The 26,758-nt window shown below is 43.4% G+C and overlaps 1 protein-coding gene across 1 annotated transcript; it reads right to left on the reverse strand.

Annotated features, from left to right (window-relative positions):
- Positions 1 to 979: 979 nt before the first annotated feature.
- Positions 980 to 25,141, reverse strand: MINDY4B (MINDY family member 4B). Its single transcript, XM_025192992.1, has 12 exons — positions 25,029 to 25,141; positions 24,739 to 24,766; positions 23,654 to 23,830; positions 21,403 to 21,522; positions 20,111 to 20,205; positions 16,320 to 16,485; positions 15,808 to 15,873; positions 15,142 to 15,212; positions 13,855 to 13,927; positions 10,334 to 10,507; positions 6,709 to 6,889; positions 980 to 1,122 (listed from the first exon to the last, which is right to left on the reverse strand). The coding sequence occupies exons 1-12, from the start codon at positions 25,139 to 25,141 to the stop codon at positions 980 to 982; spliced, it is 1,407 nt and encodes a 468-aa protein (XP_025048777.1).
- Between the last annotated feature and the right edge of the window lie 1,617 nt (positions 25,142 to 26,758).

A 26,758-nucleotide genomic window follows, 5' to 3' on the forward strand; every position in this document is an offset into this window, starting at 1 on the left:
TGTTCACTCATAAATGGTCATTAGGGGTGTGTGAAACGGGCTCTATTTGATTCAGATTCAGCCCAAATCGGGAACAGTGATTCGATTTATTGATTCTGATCACTGTCCCTGATTCGATCCAGCTGGATACAAATCTGAAGATTCAATGCTGATTTGGGGAATCAGTGATTCAGACACAGACAGAGCTTTAAATGTTTTTTTACATACCTCAAGGTACTAGGCACGGCTTATGAATGCTGTGATGCTGGGGTGGATGGAGTGCCCCACAGGAGCGCGGGGAGGGGGAACCTGGTTCAGCAATGAACCCGGAAGTGGACCAGAACTACTTCCAGTCCACATCCAGGTTTGCAAGGAGGCCCCTCAGCACCCCTCCGGCTTGATGATCGGCCATGGAGGAACCCCAGGTACCCCCTCCACCCCCCAGACCCAGGAGGCACCAGTCGCCAAGCCGAGGGGGCACGGCCGCCCCTCCCCCCCCGAGCATTCCCCAGCAGACCCGGAAGGGGACTGGAAATGCTTCTGGTCCACTTCCAGGTTTGCTGCTCAGTGCGCTGGGGAGCCCCCCATGCTTTTGTGGGACACTCCACGCACCCCAGCATCGCAGCACTCACGAGCTGCCTGGTACCTTGAGGTATGTAGAAAAAACATTTAAAGCTGTGTTTATATCCGAATCTCTGAATCTTTTGGAGGGTTCTGATTCAATTTGGGAAGACTGAAGGGTCCTCTGATTCAGATTCGGAGATTCAATCACTGAATTGGGTCGAATCTCCATCAAATCGAATTGGGGACTGAAGCTTCGCACAGCCCTAATGGTCATCTATAAGCAAATGTAGCAAAGTGCCAATTCAAGTGACAAGTCCTGCCATGATGGCAAAGATTCTCTCATTGGTAACAAAAGTGTTCTCTTTCCCAGTAGACTTCCATGCTTTATGGAGCTGCCCACAGGATGGAGGTTGCCATGTGCTTGCCATCTCTGTCTTCAGAAGAATGGGGCTGTCCCGTTCCAGTTGATGGCTGCCCCTGCCCACTTAGTTCTGATTGCCATTTCCACGGAAGGAAATCTTTTCTCTGGATCACTTTCCTCTTCACAGTGATTCTCTTCCCAGTGGTGAGAATGAGTGTCTGGAAGGGAAGCACCTTAAATTCAGTTTAAAATACAATGAATCTAATTGCTACAGCAGTACTCACTACTCCTACTATTCCATACTAATAACCTAATGCAACTGTGTGAGTCATATCCTGCTGTCCTACATGCTGTACAAGTCTGTAGCTGCTAGAGAAATGCAGAAATGGAAATGGAAATATTGTCTCACCATATTATGCGGTTTCACATTATCGGTTCAGTAGCCATGGTTTAAATGTACAGTTTTGGGGGTTAAAGTGAGGTTCAAGTGTGTGAGCATTATGGACGACTATACACAGCATTGCTGTAACTGTTGGTGCAATAATGAACAAGGACCTTACTTCCTAAGAATCTGACCTTGTTTCTCAGTAGTAGCAGTGGCACACTTTCTGGAGTTAATACCTGCTGGGTCAAGAGCCTTGAACTCTCAGCCCTTCCCATTGATCATAAACATGCAGGACAAGCCCTTCCCTTCAGTTGTTTTTACTTGAGTATAAATTTGGTGAGCTGGGTCAGAGTGAAGCATTGCTTTCCCACGGATTATCATATCACTAGCTCCTAGGAAAGGTGTTCATGTAAATGAATTGGAGTTTGAAGCCTAGGATAAAACAGATAGCAAAGAATGGGGTAGAAAGCTTATGAAATGGGACCGTTCATAACTCATCCTAGTGGCAGTGAAGGGGCATAGGATGGCAGTGCAGAGGCAGGTGAGTTTACAACTTGGTGCGACACAGGAAGAGCAAGAACTTAGAGTCATATTATCAGGGGCCACTCAACTACAAGGGCAGTCACAGCTTGGGAATCATAGAATCACAGAAAATTAGGGTTGGAACAGACCTCAGGAGGTCATCTACTTCAACCCCCTGTTCAAAGCAGGACCATCCCCAACTAAATCAATCCACCCAAAGATTTGTCTAGCTGGGTTTTACTACCCTCCTAGTGAGAAAATTCTTCCTAATATTTAACCTAAACTTCCCTTGCTGCAACTTGAGACCTTTGTCATCTGCCACCACTGAGAACAGACTCCATTTTCTTTTTGAACCCCCCTTGAGGTACTTGAAGGCTGCTTTTAAGTCCCCTCTCAGTCTCCTCTACTCTAAACTAAATAAGCCCAGTTCCCTCAGTCTTTCCTCAGTCATCACTCATGTGCCCCAGCCCCTTCACTATTTTTGTCGCCCTCTGCTGGACTCTCTTCAATTTTACCACATCCTTTCTGTGGAGGGAAAAATCATGGAGCAGATCCTCTAGGAATCCATTTCTAAGCACTTGGAGGAGAAAATGGTGATTAGGAACAGTCAGCATGGATTCACCAGTGGCAAGTCATGCCTGCCCAACCTGATTGCCGTCTAGGATGAGGTGACTGGCTCTGCAGATGCAGGGAGACCAGTGAATGTGGTGTACCTTGATTTTAGCAAGGCTTTTGTTATGGTCTCTCACAATATTCTCACAGGCAAGCTAAGGAAGTATGGGCTGGATGAATGGACTGTAAGGTGAATAGAAAACTGGCTGGAGCATCAGGCTTAGAGAGTAGTAATCAATCGGGGTGTGCGAAATGGGCAGTATTCAATTTGGATTCAGCCCAATTTGGGGGATAGTGATTTGATTCGCTGATTCGGATCACTGTCTCAATTTGATTTGGCTGAATCTGAATCTGAAGATTCAATTCTGATTTGGAGAATTGGCAATTCAGCCAGAGACACAGCTTTATATGTTTTTTCTACATACCTTGAGGTTGGCTCATGAATGCTGAGATGGTGGGGCAGATGGAGTATCTCAAGAGAGTACGGGAGTGTCACCCCAGACCCAGGAAGCACCAGTTGTCAAGCCGGGAGGGGGAGAGGGGAGTCCCCTGTGCGCTCCATGGTGGACCCGGAAGTGGACCGGAAGTACTTCTGGTCCACTTCAGGGTCCACCACCAAGCATGCAGGGGACCCAACCCCCTCCCCATTCTCTTGTGGGATGCTCCATCCGCCCTGAGAGAGTACGGGAGTGTCACCCCAGACCCAGGAAGCACCAGTTGTCAAGCCGGGAGGGGGAGAGGGGAGTCCCCTGTGCGCTCCATGGTGGACCCGGAAGTGGACCGGAAGTACTTCTGGTCCACTTCAGGGTCCACCACCAAGCATGCAGGGGACCCAACCCCCTCCCCATTCTCTTGTGGGATGCTCCATCCGCCCTGCCATCACAGTGTTCACAAGCCGCATCTAGTACCTTGAGATACGTAGAAAAAACATATAAAACTGTGTCTATGGATAAATCGTCCAATCTCTCCAAATCGATTCTGAGGCTTCTGATTCGATTCAGAGAGATTAGGGGTCGGCCCCGGGGCTGGTTTTGTTCAATGTCTTCATCAGCAACCTGGAAGATGGTATGGAGTGCATGCTCAGAAAGTCTGCAGATGACACCAAGCTGGGGGGAGTAGTAGATATGCTGGAGGATAGGGCAGATTCAGAGTGACCTTAACAAATTGGAGGACTGGGACAAAAGGAATCTCATGAGGTTCAACAAGGATAAGTGCAAAGTCCTGCACTTAGGATGGAACAATCCCATGCACCAGTACAGGCTGGGGGCTGACTGGCTGGGCAGCAGCTCTGCAGAAAAGGGCCTGGGGCTTACAGTGGACAATAAGCTGAATATGAGCCAGCAGTATGCCCTTGTTACCAAGAAGGCTAATGGCATACTGAGATGTATTGGTAGATGTGTTGCCAGTAGGTCGAGGGAAGTGATTATTCCCCTCTATTTAGCACTGGTGAGGTCACATCTGGAGTACCGTGTCCAGGGGCATCCCATCCAGCCCTATGGACTTGTACACATCCAGATTTGCTAAGTAGTCCCTAACCTATTCTTTCGGCACTGAGGGCTGCTCACCTCCTTCACAAACTGTGCTGCCTGGTGCAGTAGTTTGGGAGGCGACCTTGCCTGTGAAGAATGAGGCATTGAGCACTGCAGCCTTTTCTGCATCTTCTGTCGCAAGTTTGCCTCCCCCATTCAGTAAGGGACCCACACTTTCCCTGATTCTCCTCTTGCTACTGACATGTTTGTAGAACCCCTTCCTGTTCCCTTTCACATCCCTTGCTAGCTGCAACTCCAATTGCACTTTGGCCTTCCTGACTTCATCCCTGCATGCCCAAGCAATGCTCTTATATTCGTCCCTAGTCATTTGTCCACGTTTCCACTTCTTGTAAGCTTCCTTTTTGTGATTTAGTTTACTAAAGAGTTCCTTGCTAAGCCAAGCTGGTCTTCTGCTATCCTTGCTAATCTTCCTGTGCATCGGGATGGTTTGTTCCTGCATTCTCAGTAAGGCTTCTTTTAACGTACAGCCAGCAGTCCTGGACCTCTTTCCCCCTCAGTCTGGCTTCCCAGGGGATCCTGCTCATAAGTTCCCTGGGTCAAAGTCTGCTTTTCTGAAGTCCAGGGTCCTTACTTTGTTGCTTTCCGTCCTTCCTTTCCTCAGGATCCTGAACTCATTCATCTCATGGCCACAGCTGCCCAAGTTGCCATTCACTAGTACATTCCCCACCAATTCTTCCCTGTTTGTGAGCAGGAGGTCAAGAAGACCACGGCCCCTAGTTGGCCACTCCAGCACTTGCACCAGGAAGTTGTCCCCAATACTTTCCAAAAACTTCCTAGATCACTTGTGCACTGCTGTATTGCCCTCCCAGCAGATATTGGGGTTATTGAAGTCCCCCATGAGAAACAGGGCCTATGATTAGGAAGCTTCCACTAGCTGTTTGAAAAAAGCCTCAACCACCACCTGGCCTGGTGGTCTATTGCAGACCCCAACTATGACATCACCCTTGCTGCTCTCTCCTCTGACCTCAATGCAGAGACTCTCAACACGCCTATCTCCAGTTTCATACTGGAGCTCTGAGCAATCGTATGGCTCTTTTACATAAAGTGCAACTCCTCCTCCTCCTCTTCTCCCCTGCCTGTCCTTCCTGAACAGTTTGTACCCAATGACAGTGCTCCAGTCATACGAGCTATCCCACTAAGTCTCTCTTATTCCAATCACATCATAGTTATGTGACTGTGCAAGGACTTCCAGTTCTTCCTGCTTGTTTCCCAGGCTCCGTGCATTTCTGTACAGACACCTGAGGTAACCAATTGCCTCCACATTGCCCGAGGTAATTGACCTGATTTCTCAGGAAGTATGAGAGCACCTCCCCTGTTGCCCCCTTCTGCTTGCTTTCTCCAGGTCTTCTGTTTCCCCACTTACCTCAGGGTTTTGGTCTCCATCCCCTGGCAAACCTAATTTAAAGCCCTCCTCACTAGGTTAGTAAGCCTGCTTGCAAAGATGCTCTTCCCTCTCTTTGTTAAGTGGATCCCATCTCTTTCCAGCAACCTTCTTCTTGGAAGAACATCCCATGGTCAAAGAAGCCAAAGCTCTGCTGGCAACACTACCTGTGCAGCCAGGTGTTGATCTGTAGGATGCACCTGCTCCTGCCCAGGCCCTTTCCCTTGACTGGAAGGATCGATGAGCCCCAGATCCCCTCATCCTTGCACCCAGAGCCCTGTAGTCACTATTGATATACTCAAGGTCTCCCCTGGCAGTCTCATTGGTGCCCACATGGATGAGCAGCATGGGGTAGCAGTCAGAGGGCCGGATGAGCCTTGGTTGCCCCTCTGTGATATCTCGGATCCAGGCTCTGGGCAAGCAGCAGACCTCCTGAGACAACACTTCCCTTGGCTCCCTCCATCCCCTGCAGAAGGGAGTCTCAAACCAGCACCACCTGTTGCTTCTTGGTGGCGGTTGTCTCAGTCCTTCCCACCTTGGTGAGGCCTGGCTTGTCTTCCTCCACCACTGGAACATGCTGCTCCCTCTCTGTTGCTAGGGCTGCATATCTGTTCCCCAGACAAACCACTGCAGGTGGAGGTGAAGATCTCTGCTTGCTGCCAGAAGACACAAGACTCCAGCTTCCACCCTCTTGGGTGTTCATGTCCTTTCTCTTCTCTAGCGATACATCTGGCATTTCTTCCTCTGCAGTCCTGGAGGTCTCCTCCACTATTGAATAAATGAATGCCTCATGGCAGAGGATGCTTTGGAGCCCTGTAGTTCTCTTGCCTGTTCCGTGAGAGAGACCACCAGGAGGCACTGCTTACCCCGCGGGCACTCCCCGACCTAGCCATCACTGGAAGGAACCTAGCTCTCTTCTCCCCTTCTCTGCTTCAAATGGGGGATGATTTGGGCCATGGTACAGAACATCAGTGTGCCATCTGTGTCACTGGTAAATTGTCTACTGAGACTAAGCACTGTAGTGAACAGCTGTCTCTAACTATGGAGTTACTACAGTCTTGCCCTGTATTTGGTTGGGATCTTTAAGCACTACCATAATCCTCATATTAATAATGTGGTCCTGATCATGATTCATGATGCTGAGAGTCCTGTGGATGGAGAGGAAGCTTCATAGAACTGGGTCCTCAAGGCTCATGGGTAGATTTAAAAGGTGGTCAAGAGATCATCTTTTGATCTGGGTCCTCTTGTGCACTGTTGTTTAGTGCAACTTCCTTAAACTATATGAACAAATTAACATTATACACTGACAGCATGACACATTAAATGACCTTTTTTGGTAAGCTTAAGTGCCTACCTATTGTTAGATGGATGGTTTTTTTCTGTGAAGGCTGTCCATTATAAAAGTAAAGATCAAAGATGTGTTCCATTTTCCAGTCAGACAAGAGCAGCCTGTTTGTGCTGAAAAGAACACTGTATGTTCCATTGATGTTGCATAGCCAGATGGGTAATTTAGGAGTCTTCAGCATGCTTCCAACCTGGGGGAAAAGGGTAGTTAAAATGTGTTCTCATTAATAATAGGCACTTAACATCTTTGTTGCTTTAAAGGAACATTACTTTTACTGCTCTGAGTACTGTTGCTAGGGGGTATTACTGTCCATTTCTTTTATGGTATCTTTACAGTCACCTTTTAATCAGTACATGAGTAAATAAGTCAAGGTGTCATTTGACCCTGTGGAGAATGAATGACAAAACTTCAGGTCCAGCTCTGATGAAATCCTTTCATATCAATGGAAAGTCCATAGAGATCTACTGATTTTTACTATCTGAGAATCTTATCCATTCAGATACAGCAAGAGAGATATACCGATAGTAATAGTAACAAACATGACAGATCCTAAGTCTGGTAATACTTTTATATGTTGGATGCTGCAGTCAGTTATGGACATCTGCTTTTACAAGTAACATTGACATAAATTAATTCCTAATGATCTAAGAGTGAGATAATGAATGAGTGAAACAGTAGTCAGTTCAACATATTCCAGATCACATTCTGCAGTAGTCCTACTTTCCTTGAAAGCTGTTTGTGTAATTACTGCTGAACTTCTGCATTTTTCTACGAGTATCTAAGTCTGGAAAACGAACAAGGGAAATACTGTCATGTGACCATAGAGGGGACGATGGATTCAGTAATTGTTAAAGTGCTGGATATTGCCACAAGGAAAGTCTTTTCTGTCTGTAGAATCTATTTTTCCCCACTAACAGGGGTGATGGTAATGTGACCCTTTAGTTTGGAAAGTTTCCAAGTAGCTTGGGGATTGCATTATCCTCTAGAACCAGCTTCATAATACCACCTCATAATAGTGAAACCTTGTACCCATGAGTCAGATTCTGATCTCAGTTACGCTGGTAAATGCCTCCAAAATGTTGGGTCCTTTCGTCTAATTTTACTCGCTCACTTAGATTTTATGCTGATATTACACTACTCATTGCTTGGAATATACACAAGAATAAGTGGAAATCAGGATCTCAGAACATGACTTACACTGCAAGGCTGCTTTCTAATGGTACACATGGCAGTTCAAGATGAGTTTTCTCTTTTTAAAGTCAACAGGCTAAATTCAGCCCTGATGTAAGATCAGGATATAAGTCCTTTGGCTTCACTGGAGTTTAGCTACTTACATCAGTGCTGATTAAGGCTCCTTTTCTTTCTGGTTTGACAAACTACTATGAGAGCCACTGATAGACCCCTCTAACAAGACTTTCATTTCTCTGCATGTGGTCTTTGAACTTGTTTTTTATAGCTGCTCCTTTGTCCTGACTCTGAAGTCATATAATATATGCTTGGCAGTCTCAGGTCAATGCTTGGTAGACACAGCCTGAATCCAGTGGCCGTTAACATCTAACCTGGTGTGTAAAGCTAAATTTACAGACATACAGAGTGAGAGACAGGACCAATATAGAGCTCTCACCTTGAGAGCAAAAGCTCTGTTAGGCAAAATTAAGTACTGAAGAAAAAATAACCTCTAAACAATTTATAGCCTAGTAGATAGTATATACCCATGCAGTGGTGGTTTATTTGGTTTAAGAAAAGACTTATATGTTTAACTGTAGTATTTGCTGGTATAAATCATTCTTAATGCCCAAAAGGAAGTTTAAGTTCTGTATTTAAAACTGCGTTGTCTCTTGCTTGTGGAGAAGAAAATGCATCTTCTCTATCTAGAAAATACTACAAGTAAGCTGATAAAGCTAAATTGGACAATAGCGTCTTGTAAGAAGGGCAAGGCCGTTCATCAAGTTTCAAACAATCAATGTGTTGTTGATACACTTCACCATCAAAACCACAGCAATAGTAGTAACACAAGTAAAAAAATAAGGCAGAACAAGATGTTTTGTGCCTTCTCTGGATAAGCAAATTCAATCCCAGTGGGACATGATTAGACTAATTTTGTCTTAATAGGGTCCATGAAAACATTTCAGTACTGAAATGAAGGGATCTAATTTAAGGAGACTTTGTAACTTGACCCCTTAAAATAGTCTCAAGAGACTAAAATACTTTTTGGGCCCATGCAGGGTAGATCATGCTGTTTTAAATTCCCAATGGGGTAGGCAAAAAACAGAAGATGAAAGTAGCAGTTTCCGAGCATTGACATTTGAGACATTGATGAATCTTTCAGGCAAATGATGACTATTAATATCTCAGGAAATATTGATGTTTGAGACATTGATGAATCTTTCAGACAAATGATAACTATTAATATCTCAGGAAATATATAAAAGGCTCAGCAGTGTCACATTTAGCATGTTTTAGGCCCAAGCCACTACAGAATTGAGATAGCTGCCCTGTAATTTCATCACTTTCAAGCTCCCTCCCTCACCATGTAGCACCCTTTCCTGCTCCCATGACATGACATGATTGCCACATCAGTCTGCTGACAGACAAGGAATCTTCTTAAGGCAGGCTGCATGTGATCCCTGAGGGGATAAACTGCAGCCCCCAGGCTCCTGGTCTGTGTGCTGCTTCCTCGTTCACTCCCTTGCAGCTGCCACTGGAGTCCTCTGGCTCCCCCTTCCTCCTCCAGCTTTTGCTGCCCGCCCCACATCTGGGGGTGGGAGCCAATAGCTGGATGGCTCAGGGGACCTGGGGATACTGAGTGGTGTCCGTGTCAGAGTGGTGCAACAGGAGGGTGGAGCTGTGTGTTGCATCATATCATGTCATGTCTGTGCATGCAGCAGGCCTGTGTAGTATAGAACGTGTGCGCGCTGGGGCAGTACTGTGGCAAGGAAGTTTGGCACCCAGGGCAAAACCTGCAGTGGCAGCCAGCCCTTGCCCCGCACACTGATCCAGGAGGCACATGTCCCTCCCATTCTTGTCCAGGAGTGCACGCAGCGGCAGGAGTCACCCTCCCTCCATCCCTGGGTGCCCCCCCCAAACAAGCAGCTAGCAGCTTCGTCCCACACCCCGCCCTGGCTGGACAGCGCCTGCTGGTTCCCATTCGCTTTGGCGCTTGAGGCAGTTGCCCCGCTCGCCCCCCTTGCTACAGCACTGCTGTGGGGCACATTAAGGGTCATACAGTTCTTCCTGGGTCCATGCTGTGTGAGCCAGGGGGTGGAGTTTGCATGGCGTGGCATGTGGCCTGGAAGATGTGGGGCCTGCACAGTGTGTGGCTGTGGGGCGGGGAGAGTCTGCAGCCTCCAGCCACTTGGAAGTTGGACAACCCTGATGTAGAAGGTCAAGTAAAAGACCAGATTCCCCTGCAGGCTAATTTAATTCCACCCATTAAATCCCATGAAAAGTACAAATGCCTCTTCTTCACTAGGATTTTGAGTTAGATCACTTGAGTTAGGTCAGTTTTTCCCCAGTGCAGTGAAACTGGGTGAAGGGAGATGCTATGCTTTGTGGGCTAAAGCAAACAGTCTAAAGCAAAGGCACCAGAGTGTAGCAGCATTGTTGCAGCTCAGTGACTTGCTTAAGCTCTCACCTGGGGTATTCTGTAATGCTCTACTTCCTCCTTGCTCCAGTGTAAATAGCCCACGTCGCTGCGGGTCAGGACTCCATGCAATAGTTTTTGTACTCCACCTTCACTGTTACATTTCTGGTACCCATTAAACACATGTGGACTTGCTCGGCCTGTTAAAATGATGTTGAGAATTGCCTAGAGGGGGAAATGGCCCAGGGTTACACTTTCAGGCAGCAGGGCAGAATCAGATCTCTAGGACTCATCAGTTTTCCTATGGCTTCTCTTTACTCTGAGTGGAATAAATCCTTTGGGCTTGAAAGATTATTTCTTTTTTCCAAATGTCTATCTTAGGTGTTTTCAGGCATCTCTCATGCTGGTAATCAATACTAATAACTAGACAGGCCATTACATAAGATGTTAGTTTCCTGTGTCAAAGGTGTCATGGACTCTATTATACCGATGGGGAAAAGGGGCAGGGTGGCACAGGATCACAATGGCATGGCTAGGAATAGAACTTGGAGGTTTTATCTCCGAACCCAACATTCATTCTGCTAGACCAGACTTGGCTCTACAGAAGGGTCCAAAACTGTATAATCAGTAGTCACAACAAAGCAAAGCATTGGCTGTATCTGAGAGGTAGGTTGGGTTCATGAGATAAGTCAGTGAAAATAGTGGCAGGGCTGCAAAGTTAAACTTAGACTTTAGCTTACTGCAGATCACCCAGATGGGTTTGTTATTTAGGACAGCACTTTAAATTGTTCTTGGTTTCTACCTGTTTTGCAAGTATCCTCAGAGAGGAAAAACCATTCTGAATATATATTCTAAACTCCTGGCACTGGACTTCTGCTTGTCACTTAGGCTAGAGACAGAAGTTACACATAAACCGGTTTAAGTGATCAGAAACTGGTTTAAACCTGTAACAGAAGAAAAAGTTCAATGCACATAAACCAGTTTCAAAATGGTTGAATATAGTATCAGACTTTACTGATTGAGGTCAAACCGGTTTATGGAACTTCTGTCCCAGACCCCTTCTTAGTTTAAGTTAAATCAGAGTCCCCCAGCATCCCAGCATGCTTTTCAGCCCTGGGCTGGGTTGGGCTGGGCTGTCTGCTCCAGAGAGCAGGGCTGCCGCACTTCTCTCCTCCCTAGCTGGAGCACTATCACCATTTTGGCTGGCTGAGAAGGAGGGTGGGGGACTACAGCCGGGGTCTGCCTGGCAGTGGTACAGCAGCATCTGCCAGGCTTTCCCCTGCCCCCCCCTGCAACTGCTCGCTGCTCAAGCAGGGATTCCCCCACTCCCCTCTCCCATTGGCATGGACCCCAGCCATGAGACACTTTTTTGTTTTCTTTTGTAGTCAATAAGCAGTGCTTGATGGGCTGATAAGTTTTGTGTTTTGATAAGTTCCCTTCTGGCTTGCTTCAAAGGCATCTCCCACCCTGAAACCCATATATCAAATGAAGTTTCACTATGCAATGACTAATGTTGGTGATTGCTTCTATGCACCAGTTACTGAGCCTGGTTAGAGTGCAGCTTTCTGGTCCCCCAATCGATCAGTGTTCAACAGGGGACAGAGAGAGGTTTGAGAAATGACCAGGTTTGCAATGAATGGGACTGTCAGTGCTGTCAGTTTGAGATTTAGGAAAGTATGAAGCACTAGCTAATAGGGTAATAAGAAAGTGGCAGATCTGCCAGGAACAAACAAGGCCACACTGTCACATAAATTTTTTGGGAAGTGGCTGTGCACACCCCAAAGAACAAGACAGCAGAGGCACTTCTGAGAGGCTTTGGTGCCACTCACATCCTGTCCATAGCTGCAGACAGTATGAAGAAGCAGGGAGAGGGAGATTGAAGTGCTCATCCAGTATCATCAACAGATGCATGCAATCTACACAAGCAGCTCCTCCCATCTTAGAATGCTAGTCGGGGGCTGGGATCTGGCAACACTCCCGCCCCTTGAATGGCGACTGGGAGAAAAGCCTGGCAAGGGCTGCTTCCCTCTTCACTTCCAGGCACACCCCGGCTGAGGATGGTGCAGGCCAGGGTCAGGGTTTAAATACCTTCCTAATCATAGCGGCCTGGCGGGGCCTGGCCACACCTCACCCCCACTTCAGCTCAGCACTGTGGAAGGGAAGGAAGGGTTGCTTTAGTGCCCCCTGGCTTCTAGCCTGAGCCACTGCAGGCATGTGCCTGCATTTCCTGAATCAAAAGTGAATGTCTATCCACTTGGAAATCAGTTCAATCTATACAGATTAGACTAACTTGAACAGATGGACTCAATTCAGCTTGGACATTCTGCATGTCTGTACTTAGCCCCTGAGACTGGAACATTTCTTTTACTGTTTTGTAGTGTAGTGTAAGCAATCTATTTCATAACTTTCCCCTGACTTTTTTGGTATCATTTAGTCTTAAACACAGCGTAAGCCAAGTGGCACATGCTTTCAGGGTACAGCACTTAGGGGTGGACAAATAAAGATGCAGTGCATCCCATGTAATCAGTGTTGCATTCTGTCAAGAATCCCAGGCTGCCTCTCTTTCTATGAAACTGTCAGTCTGAGATAGGCCTGGTTTCAGGTGAAGCCTTCTAATTTTTGCAGGTTTTTAGAATGAATTTCCTGACTCTGCTCCTCCCCTCCCCCCAAAACACAGTTTTGCAGGACTAGAAAATAATTAAGGAAGAAACCGTAGCAAATGTCTGAAGTTGGCTACTTTACATAGCTTCACAGCACCCTAGGCAATAGAGGACACAGAGAAAGTAAATACCATAACCATGGCTTTGAATCTTCATTTCCAGTTCTGGACATGGCCTTTAGTACACTGTAATCTGTTTTTACTTTTTTTACCAAACAAGAAGCGAAATATTCAACTGATATAAACTTGCCTGGTTTCATTGAGCCATGATCTGGCCCACGATCCTTTATTACCTTACAAATGCCTTGTTAGCAAGATACTGTAAAAGTTATGACTATTTCTTCACCTCAGCCCCCAAAGGATTTAAGGAATAGTGTTCCTTCAGGCTGATATTAGAAATTCAAATTATATGAGGCTCAGTTATGCTAGTTGCATGAGCCACAAATTACAAGAATAATTTGTTTCATGTGGCACTGGTTGAGGCAATGGGCTTTTTGGGTGCAATAAGGACAGGATAGGTTACTCCACCATGTACTTTCTACTGGCTGGTTTGTTCTGCTGCACAGTGGGTTTTTTGTGATGATACCATTCTGATGGTACTCAGGATCTCTCCAGCTCATGAAGAGGTGTTTAAAATTTAAATAAACAATAACATTTTTTGTAACTTGGGAATCCTCTGTGGATTCTTCCTGAAATTCAAAAAAGTTTTAATAATAGTAGAAATTGACTTAAAATGCATAACGGTGTTATGATAGTCAATAGATGCCATTCTAAAGCTTCAGAAATATCTTTTTACTATACTTGAGACCATCTACTTTTTGGTGTATCTTTTTAACCATCAAGAACCTTTGCTAAACCTAGCACAGGTGTCTTACAGAAACCACTTTAGGAAAAAAATAGCACCTAATCTTACCTGTCTACAGATGAAGTTTCCAAGACTGAATTGTAACAGATGAGATGTTGTGATGTCTAGGTCTTTTTGGAGCCTGTGCAACAAACAAAAAGTGTTATCATAGTGTTAAGTCAATGACAGGACAATCTCTACATATCTGAATGAGTGGCAAGAACAATGAAAATGGTAGTATTTTTCCTCGGGGTTACTTGCTTTCCTTTGTTACAATAGAATCCTAATGCAATGGTTTTACTAGAGATGATCTAAGATGCAAAATTCAAATTTAGGCTTAAATTCAAACTTTCCCAAAGTTTGTGCATGTTTGGATCAGGAGGTTTGGGTCTGGTCTATCCCTAGCTCTTACTAACAATTGTTATCAACAGTTCTACTAGTTGTTTGTAGAAGCTGAACCGAGTTGCTATTTCTGATAGGGAATATTTTTACCTAAGATCTGCATTACACAGATTTATTTATACCGACTTTGTATAGGTAAATCTATTTTGGTTACACATGTTACCTTTTACACCAGTACAGTTTTCACTAAGGACACATATAGATTATTTCCTCTGGTGGGGTTGGGCATAACAGTAACAAATACCTTTACAGTGCTATACTTGTGTCCTCTCTAGCAGGGCTGTATGATTTATCTATGCTGGAACAATTAGAGTACTACAGCATTTTGTATGTAGACAAACACTTGCTGACCTAGATATCTAAGTCTGACTGACTTCCAATCACTGTTACCGCTATAATGTAAGAGTTGTTATTCTGAAAACCAGGGTTTTTTCCCCCTCTTGCGGATACAATAGTTTATTTTTTTCCTTTTCATTACATCTCTCTTTCCTCTCATCCCCCCCCCCCCCCCCCCCCCAACAAACCAAACAACCCCAAAGCCATCATACACTGAAAAAAATATGCCAAGCAGCATGCAAATAACCCCTCTTAGCTAGTTTATACTGCTCGCTAGGGCTGAGCCAGAGCTGGAGCATCCAAGCCAAAGCCTCTCTCTGTTTGGAGGTGGCGGGGCGGGCCCGGGGCCGCAGGGGGAGGAGCAGCAGCGAGAAACGAAACGAAGGGCCGTGTCTAGGGCCCTTTTCTCTCCCCCCCCCCCCCCCCCAACCTAGAGATACCAAAGATTACTTTAATATCTGTACCAAATCCATATTTTTTCTTTGGAACATAGCCTGAAGAATTTCCTTTTCTTGGTAGTTTTTTCCCTACCTAAACCTTTCTTAAGACCATGCTTTTAATTGTCAGAAGGGCATAGGCCATTTTATAAGATGTTGCTAAACAGCAGTAGAGTTTTACCTTTCCAATGTCCTAGAGAGGAGCAAACTATACAGAAATAAAATAACTCCATGGCTTCCTTCACCTTTGAACTGAAACAGAACAAAGATAGCCTTTTAGTAGTTACCCACTGGCTGAAATACCTCTTCTGTACCTCTTTTTAGTTATATTCCCATTGAATCTTTTAAAATAAACTTAGATGAAAATAACGGGACAAATGCATGGACTGTTGCTGAAGTTACAGGGAGCTTTTCCATTCTTTAGGATCAGGTCAAAAGGGATAACATTAATCTTCCATTTCTGTAATTTTACTGACTAACCTGTATTATAGTTTCTTGTTTTTTCTGTATGCAGATTTTGATAAACATATCTCATGACTTTCCAGTATTTTTTATTTTTACAAAGCACCTTTTTGTTAACATAAAATGTTGTTCTTATTTAATACCTGCTTAATAGTAGTAGCCTGTCCCAACCAGAGTCAGTGGGAACTGGATTAAGCCAAGTAATGCATTATTCAATTTCCTGTTGTGAAAATCACAAATGATTAATGAACTCTTCATTAAGATTCTGAAAATATCATTAAAGATGATTTTATTTGCCTATTGTGGAGATCCATTTTTATAAATGAAGCAGGATAAATTGGAAGCAACAAAATAACTCAACCTAAAGAAATTATTCTTTACTTACACATTGTATGTGATCAAAGATAAATTTCTGAGCTGCTTCTTTCTCAAAAAACTCAAACAGCTGGAGCTGTAAGGAACAGAAGAAAAAACACTGAAAAGGAGACATTAATTATATCTAAAACCAGAGTTTTCAACTTGATGTTATATTTCTTTCAAACAAGCAAAAGAATAACACAGGAATTTAATTTGACTGCCTGAACTAAGATATTAAATTATATATAGGAAAGCTAAATAAATGTTATATAGTTATAAAGTTAACTTGTTCACCTTTTTGCAAGAAAAAAATAATTTGTGAAAAAGGATTATAGCCTCTGGATTCACATAAAGCCTTTATGAAGAGACAAAAATATTGTTCAATGCTCTAGTTGTGACTTGGATCTTAAGTGCTTATAGTTTGTGATGTATCATAGGTAGGGCACAGGTTTATGGGATTTTATATTTCTTGTCTTTAAAAAGATCAAACCAAACACTTCTTTGGAAAATCTTGTTTCTAAATGGTATTTTCTTACTCACTCTTTCAGTAAAGTTATCTACTTTGTAGTCTCTACTTGATGGAAAATAAGTATCTGTAGTGACAAGACATATAGTAGCTGTCCGATTTTCCCCTGCTGTCCACAGAATATCTGCCACAGCTGCTGCAAGACCCTTTTCTTGGTCCTTTTGGCTTATTTCATACAAACTGCAATGCAAGATACAAGCAAACATGAGTCACAGATGAACCTAGCACACGGAAATTCTAAGGTGGTGTCTGTACTTGGGAACAGGCCTGACTCAGTACTCGCTGGCTAGCAACCACTGTGGTGACGATGCCAGTGCTGATGTCTAAACACGGACAGATCTATACCAGGCTTTGCATTAAATAAGCTACAAGAGACAGTACAGACCCTGCTGGCTATCATTTCATGCATCAGAACTTTTATTTGAATGCTGACAAGGCCACTGTCATGATGTTAAAGTGTTTTCTTGTTATTGTAAGATAGTGACCCAACTGTGTTCTGATGTGATTTGTATTAGAAACATGCATGGATAGATCCAAGATGTTGTGAAGGGGGATGCAGGAGCAGTGACTGGTGCTGCAGGGGTAGCTGCACCCCTGCCACCAGCTGTGCAGACCACACAACAGGAAGAGCAGCCAGGGACTCGCAGAGAAACCTGGGGGGATTAAGCATGGAGGAGGAAGCTGTCCACTGTTGCTGCTGTCCCCAACTGAACCAAGCTTCCTGCATAGCCAGGCTGGAGTGGATTCTGGACTTCTCCCATCCCCACATTAGCTGGGACAATGGTAGTAGCAGATGGGGGAGGGGAGGAATGGGAAGGGAGTGGTGGGAACTTGGGGAGGTGTAGTTGAGCATAGAGGGGAAGGAAAAAGGGAATTTCTTGTCTGCTTCTAGGACTTAGTCTTTGGCTGTTGCTCCTGAAATAGAATCTGAAAGGAGTTGGGGGCTGACCGTGCCACTGCACCCCTTCTGACTCTGCCCCTGGGGCCATATTGTAATCATTCTACAGAATTAGAATACAGCCCAGGCTTAAATAGGGCTGTAATACTGATTATGTTATCTGGTTTGCCTTGGTCCTAGTATTTCAGCCAAGACCAATCCCAGGATGTTTTCAGGCAATAACCTGATCTATATCACACAGGGCACCATGTGGTATAGTTCAGCCTTAACTGTGATCCAAAATATGCCACAACAGAAAAACCTGTGAGGAGAGGCTAAGGAAATATTGAAATATTTTGGGCAAATCCTCCTCCTATGGGCAAAGGTTTAGAGGGATGTGGAGAAGGCTAGAATAAATGAAAGCAATAGCTTTGGGTTTTGAACCCCTCTGCAATGCTTCATTGCCTTCTGTTTGGACTCATGCTACCATTATTTTTCTGTGCCATGCTGTAAATGCTGTCTTAGGAGCAGAGATATTTGCAAAAGTTAAAAGGGTCCAAGAGAATACTAGAAGAGCTTCTGGGGAGGACTGTGTGTCAGTAGCTACCAGTCCATCCCACACTATTGCATTAAATATTTCTGTAGGCATCGCTGCAAGGGGGTAGAACAGTCCCACCTCTATCATCCCAGCCAAAGCTGGGATTTTTTGACAAGCCCCACCTCAGTCATCACAGCCAAAGCTTTGTCTAGCCGGGTTTTCAAACCCCCGCAAGGATGGAGCTTCCACCACCTCTCTGGGTAACCTGTTTCAGTGTTTTACTACCTTCCTAGTGAGAAAATTCTTCCTAATATCTAACCTAAACTTCCCTTGCTGCAACTTGAGACCATTGCTCCTTATTCTGTCATCTGCCACCACTGAGAATAGCCTAGCTCGATTCTCTTTTGAACCCCACTTCAGGTAGTGGAAGACTGCTATTAAGTCTCCTCTCAGTCTCCTCATCTCCAGGCTAAATAAGCTCAGTTCCCCCAGTCTTTCCTCATAAGTCATGTCCCCCAGCCCCCTCACCATTTTTGTTGCCCTCCATTGGACTCTCTCCAATTTGTCCATGTCCTTTTTGTAGTGGGGAGTCCAAAACTGAACACAGTACTCTAGATGTGGCCTCAGCAGTGCTGAATAGAGGAGGATAATTACTTCCCTTGACTTACTGTCAACATATCTACCAATGCAGCCCAGTATCCCATTAGCTTTCTTGGCAACAAGGGCACACTGCTGGCTCATATTCAGCTTATTGTCCACTGTAGCCCCCAGGTCATTTCTGCAGAGCTGCTGCCCAGCCAGTCAGCCCCAGCCTATATTGGTGCATGGGACTGTTCTATCCTAAGTGCAGGACTTTGCATTTGTCCTTCTTGAACCTCATGAGGTTCCTTTTGGCCCAGTCCTCCAATTTGTCTAGGTCACTCTGAATCCTAGCCCTACCCTCTAGCATATCTACTACTCCCCCCAGCTTGGTGTCATCTGCAGACTTGCTGAGGGTGCACTCCATGCCATCTTCCAGGTCATTGATGAAAACATTGAACAACACTGGCCCCAGGACTGACCTCTGGGACACTCCACTTGATACCGGCTGGCCACTAGACATTTAGCCATTGATTACTGGTCTCTAAGCCTGATGCTTCAGCCAATTTTCTATCCACCTTACAGCCCATTCATCCAGCCTATGCTTCCTTAGCTTGTCTATGAGAACGTTGTGGGAGAGCGCATCAAAAACCTTGCTAAAATTAAGGTACACCACATCCACTGGTCTCCCTGCATCCGCAGAGCCAGTCACCTCGTCATAGAAGGCAATCAGGTTGGTCAGGCGTGACTTGTCCTTGGTGAATTTCTTGGAGGCTGCTCTGTCACTGCCAGAGGTAGAAGGCAGGTATGGGAAACCTTACAAAGAATTAGGCAATCCTGATCCCATTGCCTTACCAACAAAAGGACTGAGCTCTTAGCAAGAGCCATGTTCTTGCTAATATACTCTGTTACTCACATTACTTTAGCTGTTCAGTTATTTGGAGTGGTATTTAGCAACTTTGTGACTGTCATACAAAATTACCTTTAAACATAGCTGGGATCTTCTCTCCATTACATAAGTATAAATTCACTGATTTCAGTGGGCTGCTTCTGATTTATATCAGTGCAAGTGAAGAGAGAATCAGGGCCCTGAACCTGGTTCAGAACCTTGGCTGGTGTTTTATGCAAGCTTTACACCAGATGAAGATCTGGTCCTTTCTGGTTACTCAGTTTTTGGAACTGTCAAAGATAGATGCTACAGAGAAAAGAAGAAGAACCCTGTGAAGACTTAGCAGGAAGGGTGTTGCAGTACAAACAGGCAGAGTTTCCCTTAAAGATGTTAGTGTGCTTGTGTTACAATGTAATCAACTAGACCGCACCTTTACCAAAGTCAGCATCTTCATTAGCTATCATTAAGAAGGTACCCACATGCAAAGGGGAGGGCATATGAAATGTGTTTTAGGGCTTCCACTAATTTTAGTGCTACTACATCAGTGTTCTTTTGCAGTTACTACTGAACCCCGCTTTCTCCTTTCAGACAATGACAAAGAACATGCTTGCATCAGGGGAAGCTTTTCCAGCTGATAGTACAATTGCCAGCTGTGCGGCAGGGAAATTGTCCAAGTAAAATCAACACATGCTGGTCATCACAAGCCAAAATGGGACAAAGAAGCAACAACTATTGCCGTAAAAACAAAAGACTTTGTGAAAATAAATCCATGGGCTGTGGGCCAGATTCTGCCTTTCCATACTGGTTTAAGTTTTGTATTTGCAGAAGGCTGGCTCCGCATAACAGAGAACAACAATGGTCTTTCAAGTCCAAAAATGTTAGTAATTGGTATATAATCTTCTGGGAAAGGATGGTTTCTTACCTTTGGAGGTGAATGTTTTTCTTGTTATTTCTTATGAACAAGAAGTATTTGATGATGTTTACCTGTACAGCCATCAGAATTGCTTTTGCTGCCCCCTGAGAAATAATTTGGAAGTTAAAACAAACCGACAGTTATACATAACCAGTATATCTAACTAACTAGTTATGCAGCTTGGATTTCATCCTGAATCCTATTGAATACTCTGATCAGAGTTTGAGCCACCTTGTTATCAGATACTGCTCTTGGGTCTGTCTGGCTGTTCTGTGTTGCTTATATCTCCTAGAATAAATGGAAAAGGCCTTATAGACTTAAAAATACTCAAGAAAGAATGCAGCTATGACCCTAGTCATGTACCCATGCTGGGAAAATGTCTCCTTATTTCCTAGACATCTACCTGCATAAGGGTAGCCTCATGTAAATAGAGCAGTTGAAGGTCAGAAAGTCGCAGTTTAGAGAGGGCAAAACAAGCTAGAGCATCAGTGGACCCTTTCGTCTGTTATTTGCCACACAACAGCAAGCACTGCTGAATCAGTATATAGGTGATAGTCCTGTTCTAGATTTAGGATGGGTTCAGGTATATGACTGTGTTTACTTTCTCCTCCTTACTATCCTCATACCAGAGGGACTGGAGTCTCCGAATCACAATTTAATTCCTGTTTGCTTCAGAGGTAGCAGACCAATGCATTGTTTCTAATGAGGGGCTTGCTGCAAAGTACCACTGAGTAATGAATGCAGCAATAAAAGACCTTTCTAGGTGGGTCTAGTTGGATTTGCCAAAAGCATTTCAGTGACATGAAGCAGCATTTAAGACACTTTGAGAGACTTGAATGACTAGATCCCTGTGTGTAGCATGACTACCTAGAGGAAGAAAGAGCATCTGAAGTCAGAGAAGAATAAATTAAAGGTACTGTCCTAGGGTCACAAAAGGGGGGAAAGGAAGACATCTCTTAAGTTTTATTTCTGTCTGCTATTCTTAGTTCTCTTATGAAAAAGAGCTCCTTCTTTCCATCACTCTCCCTGGTATTTATGCCCTTCAGATACCTTGAGACTGAGCTGTCCTCCCTCTAATATTGATTAAATATCCATTTGACTTTTGTAATCTTTCCTCATAAATCATTTTGCGCCCCCCATCATCATTGCTAAATCTATCCTAATTTTTTAATGGTACCAGTCAACAAGCACCATATTCAATTGGGATTGCCTCAGAATCACATAGAGAAAATTTGCAAATCCTAGCAGTTCCCTCTTTGATGCTGAAGATATATCACCAGGCATTAAACAGAAATATTTACCTTGTCTACCTCCAGAGCATAGGACAGGTCAGAATATGCCTCATGAAATTTGAAATATGATTTTTTCCATTCATAACTGAAGACCTGGAGTGCATTTCCAAATAACATCTTTCGGAGCCCCTTAAGATACAAGGAATACAAACAGAATTTGGACCTAATTCTCATTAAGAATATGGGCCATTTACCCCACTAAAAGAGTGTAAAGGGGCCTCAAAATGGGAGAATATTATTGGAGCAGACAGAAGTGACAATTTGTGCCTGATCTGGCCACAGAAAGTAGTCTATAGCTGTGACCAAACAAAAGTGCACAGCTGAAGACTACTTCAGAAATGGCCAGTTGGGAAAAATCTGAATCCTCATTGCATGAGGGTTCAGATGAAGATGTTTCAAAACATAGCGTCTTTGGTAACTTGTGTCTGCCTGCCTGCCAGCCTCCGAGCTGTTTTCAGAATCGGGGCTGGGGGGAAAGGCAGCAGAGGGCATTCATCTGGTGTTTTTTCAGCCCCTGATGAAGGGTGGGGTGGGTGAATTCAAGTCCCTGCCTGTACCCTATGTTTGTATTCACTCTAAGGCATTCCTCTAAGGCACCTTCCTTTGCACTGACAAAAGTTGAGTAAAGTTGTCTCACTGAGAACCAGGAAAGGTAAAACTTTCAGTTCAAATGATTTATTTCCCTTTGCATGGGACTATTACAGTAAAATACAGTTCCAGTGTGCACATTATTCAGATTAGGATAGATCACATACTTTTAAAGGGAGACAGAGATGAATCTAGATTTATCTAGAGACAAAATTCTGGGCACAAAAATGCAAAGGGGCCATAAGGCGGGTTTAGCTGGCTCTGTGGAATTATCTGGGGTAATGAGAATCACAGGATGTTGGCTGAGCAACTCACTCTTAGTAGCAGCTGTATTTGCAAATAGACACATGCAAATGTGAGCTGTCCCGGCACATGGCACTTTGGTGTGCCACGTCTCCATATGCCTCAGTGCATGGGTTCCACTGCGGAGCCCCCACACTGAGGCACGTGGAGCCTCCATGCTGAGGCACCCTGCGCCCTAGCCAGCTGCCTCCCTGACTGGCTGGGACGCAGTGTGCCTTGAGAAGGGGGAGCAAGCAGCCCTGGGCTGTCAAGCCCCATGGACAATGTGCCCCGCTGCAAACTGCACCAGCAGGGGTGGGCACTGCAGCACAAAGTAGTGGCACAAAATTGTGCCACTCCTATTTGTGCTGCTGCAAACACTCACCCCTACTTGTGTGGATGCAGCCAAATCATTTATTTTGTAAATGTTGCTTCTTTTAGGCATTTCTGAAGGGGGTTTATTGGTGTTTTTCTTTCTTAATTTGGTTTAAACATTTTTTGCATTCATCAGTTGTCTTACTAGAACTGAAGTGCCATTTTCTTTGGTAAATATTCATTTAAAATATATGCCCAGCCCTATTTCTGGAAAACATATATCATGATTTGCTCTGCATGCAGTGCTTGATTAAGCCACTTGCCTCTGAAGTAGAATGATTTATGAACGTGGGCTTTTTTAACCAGTGTGGGTGGATTCATTTTAAGTCTGTGGGAATATTCATTTAAGTAAAGATACTCGCATACAAAACAGTTTGAAGGGTTGGGCCCTTTTTCTGTATGTTCACCAGTGTAGTTCTTCTGCCAGAGCTATGCCTTTAGCCCATGACTAAACTCTCAATCTATATGTTACCTTGGCATTAAAAATGATAGATGACTGAGATTATTTTGATTAATGTTTACAGCCTTTAGGCAACATAGACCAATTCTGCAAGCTTCCCACCTGAACTAATCCCATTGAAAACAGTGGAAACTACAGATGGGTGCTGAATAGCATCAGGCTCCTAAACATTTAAGTGGCTTAAAAAACTACCCTTTTGGGTAGAAGAGAAATATTATTCTAATCTACTGAATTTATGACCGTTGTTCTGTGACCACCTGCTAGGTAACTTAAACACCAAATACTGTATTAGAGAAACATTATCCTTTATTATTTGCCATATCATCTAATAAACATTGTATTATATCAGTTTTGCAGGTTGTACAAAAACCATTGTCTTTAAAAGCCTCATAAATAAGTAATCATCATTATATTCTCCTTTTATCAACAGCAAAGAACTGAAGCCTTGACTCCAATAATACTCCAAGCCTCATATAACACTGGATAAACTTCCCAGATCTCTTTGTTTTGGTGAGATTAAATTACAGTTCATGCTTAATTGACAAGAATGCTTACCATTGCCATTTCTAAGGAGATAGGCTGTCCACCCAGGTTGGAAGAGACAATAAGAGGTTTGGGGATTGAGTAAGGGATACTGGATAGAAACTGTTCCTGCTTTTTGATATTTGTAGACTGAGATGTTCCAACTCCATCCTCATTGTCATCGTCAGATTTATGATTGTCTTGGTATTTCTATATAAAGCAATCAATAGTTCTTGTATAGTCTTTCATATAAAGCACTTAGAAACCAGCTAATTTCTATACGTGGACCCCCTAAATATTCATTGTTTTTCCTGTTCACTTTATTTGTAACAAACTGGGCACAATGAAGTAAGAATTATCTTACAAAGTGGTAAAAGTTTTAAGAATAATATTTTTCTGTTATGTAGCTCCAGATAATTTAAAAAGTGAAAACCCGAATGATCAGTATACCAGAGCGCTAGGCTGGAAATAATACAACAGTATGTACAAAGGCACAGACTGACACAATTATGGGAACTGCTCAGATAGTGTTTTTTTGTAGTAACAGTACAATTACTTCTCTAAAAGCCACATATAAAATTTTCCACTTACCATATTGTGGTAACTAACATTAAAAAAGGCACTTGCAAGTCACACTCTCCCAGCACTTATATTTTGCATGGGGATGGGAGGAATAAAACAAATAGTTTCTACTTACTATTTGGCTTTTCCTTAGCTCCTCCTGCAGTAGTTCAATGTAACTTAACTTTGAATCTACTCGTCTTTTTACCTGCTGCACGTTTGGACTGATGTCCATAATTTGCCAGTGTAATGAAAGCAGTCACAAGGGAGGTTACCTAGTGACAGCTGAACCTTGCAAAAGAGAACTGCATTCTAGCTGTCCTGGATTACCAAAGAGCAGGGGATCTCTTTCTTATCTATCGAATAAATCATCTGAGTTATAGACAATTTACTGGAGAAAAACCCTTATTGCAAACAGAAAGAGTTATTATATAAGCATTTTGACTAACTTTTTACCCTCTTCGGCATATAAAATGTTACTTAGTATGTGTTTTATTTTGTTTTCCTTTTCCTTTTATATACTTGACTTTGAAAATGAGTCCTTTTGAGAGCATTACCTGATAAATTCCATTACTAGTTTCCAACCTGCAAATTTAAAAAAAAGGTGAAGAATTTTAAAGGTAGAATTAAGCCATTACAACTTTTTTGTCTAGGAAAAACAGTTTGAAATAAAGCAATTATACTTAAAGTACATTTGATACCTTTTCAATTTAGTGCTCAAGGAGACAGGGAAATAAAAATTACATGTATACACATAACCCTCCTCCCCCCACACACACATCTTTAAGAAAAGAGTCTTGCTTTTCTTAAGAAACATGTGATCCAAGTAGATAAAAAAAAATCTTACCCATGGAAACTAAAAATTTCTCTCCATTTGTCGAGGTCTAAAATTTTGTTGGCTATCTCATCAAGTCCCATTTGTTGTAAACTGTGTTCACCAGTGGATACCTTGTTATCCATCTATACTTTGCACAAAACAGAGATGCAAACATTAAAAATCAGGGGCCAAGCTCCTTAGTCTCTCAGGGACTCAACTGTCATGGCACAGATGGCTATATAAAGTGTCCTAAACCCATCACTGAATAGAACATAGCTCACTTTCTGGTTATCACCACTCTGGGTTTACTGTAAGCTCATACTATCACATCATGATTAAACTTTCATTAGAGTTGGACATAGTCTGTGTTCTCTGTTCACTGTATATGCAGCATGAATGTTTAATCCAAGACACAGATTTATATAAAAACAGACTACAATTACCTATCTGTTTCAGAGAAATCTGAATAATTTAATTGATGGTGCTAGGATGGATACAGTACAATAAAAATGATTGATTATTTTCATATAGTAATACAACAAAAGCTACGTAAGAGCCAAATCTTGATCCTATTCAAGATGATGTCAGGGTGCCCGCTGACTGCAGTGAGACACATTTGGCCTATGTGTAGGCCAAATGTTCTTGAGGAAAACATGAGCAGATGTCTGAAACTTAGACAAGCTCACTGAATAAAACAAGTTAGGAGAAAGGAGAAACTTTAAATTGGAACCAGCTCCTTCACTGCCATCTTAGTTTGCCTCAATGAAGACAAAATAATCTGATATGCTTGGTTATGTGGTGGAATTAAATGGCTTTATGTTCATATTGCAGTGGTTATGGAAACGTCTTCCCTTCCTTCCTCCCTCCCTTCCTTTTTAGTTTGTGAAAATGCAGGCCCTTCAGGTTTCTTTCTCAGTCTGAGTGAAGTGAGCAGCAGAGCACTGATTTGAATCTTCCCTAGTTGGAGATGTAAAAATTCACGTTTCTCTTCCAAGCCTGTCTCAAGAGAAAACCATATGAAATGATGATGTTTTCTATCTGGAACCATAAACCTCCTCAAGTGTCCTTTCTAGACTCACTTCCTGGCACAGGTGTTGGTTACTGAAATGCAAAAATACATAAAACTGGTGAGGATTGGGATTTCAGAGCTCTGATGGAAAGGTTAAATAATGCTAGCTCTTTTCCTCCAAGTTACAAGAACTCTCTTCACACTCTGCTTTATAAGCACTGTACTATGATGCCAATTGCCTAGTCCCTAGAATCCTTCTGAAGCAGATACTCTTCATAGTAAAGATCGAGGGATCATGTAGCATTGTCTTGAGCAAGGCTTCTGAGAAGCACTCCTCCTTGACTGTTTCAAAGATCCTCTGTGCCTGGCAAAAATCAGATTATTAGGTACTGGAGAACTTTGAAAAAAATTGGAGATAGGTCTGAAGTAATACTATGCTGTGATCAATAGCCTAGTAGCTGTCTGGGGCAAAGATCTTGTCTTTCTGTCTATATGATCTTTTCCGTGATAGCACTGTAGGGAGTTGCTTGATTGAAGTATCTAGGCCCTACAGTAATACCAACTGTAAATAACAAGCAAGATTAGACTCAGGCTGGAACAGCAAATTTCAAACTAAGTTAAACTCTGCTTCTTAGAGGCAGGTAGGGGACTCCCACTTAAGCTAACAGAAAGTTATTGCATGAACCTAAGGGATGCAATTTGTCATAGGGCTTGGATTCTTCTTATGATGAGGCCTATAGATACAGGCCTC

The sequence above is a fragment of the Alligator sinensis genome, unplaced genomic scaffold, assembly GCF_000455745.1.
Source record: "Alligator sinensis unplaced genomic scaffold, ASM45574v1 scaffold1009_1, whole genome shotgun sequence".
Taxonomy (NCBI): Eukaryota; Metazoa; Chordata; order Crocodylia; family Alligatoridae; genus Alligator; species Alligator sinensis.

Excerpts from the sequence above, each read along its gene's own strand:
- MINDY4B (XM_025192992.1), bottom strand. The coding sequence starts at position 25,141 with ATGGATAACAAGGTATCCACTGGTGAACACAGTTTACAACAAATGGGA. Across the intron at positions 20,206-21,402 it reads ATGCTCTGGAGGTAGACAAG|GGGGCAGCAAAAGCAATTCT; the intron begins GTAAATATTTCT and ends ATTATTTCTCAG. Across the intron at positions 1,123-6,708 it reads AACCATCCATCTAACAATAG|ACACTCATTCTCACCACTGG; the intron begins GTAGGCACTTAA and ends CTTCCCTTCCAG.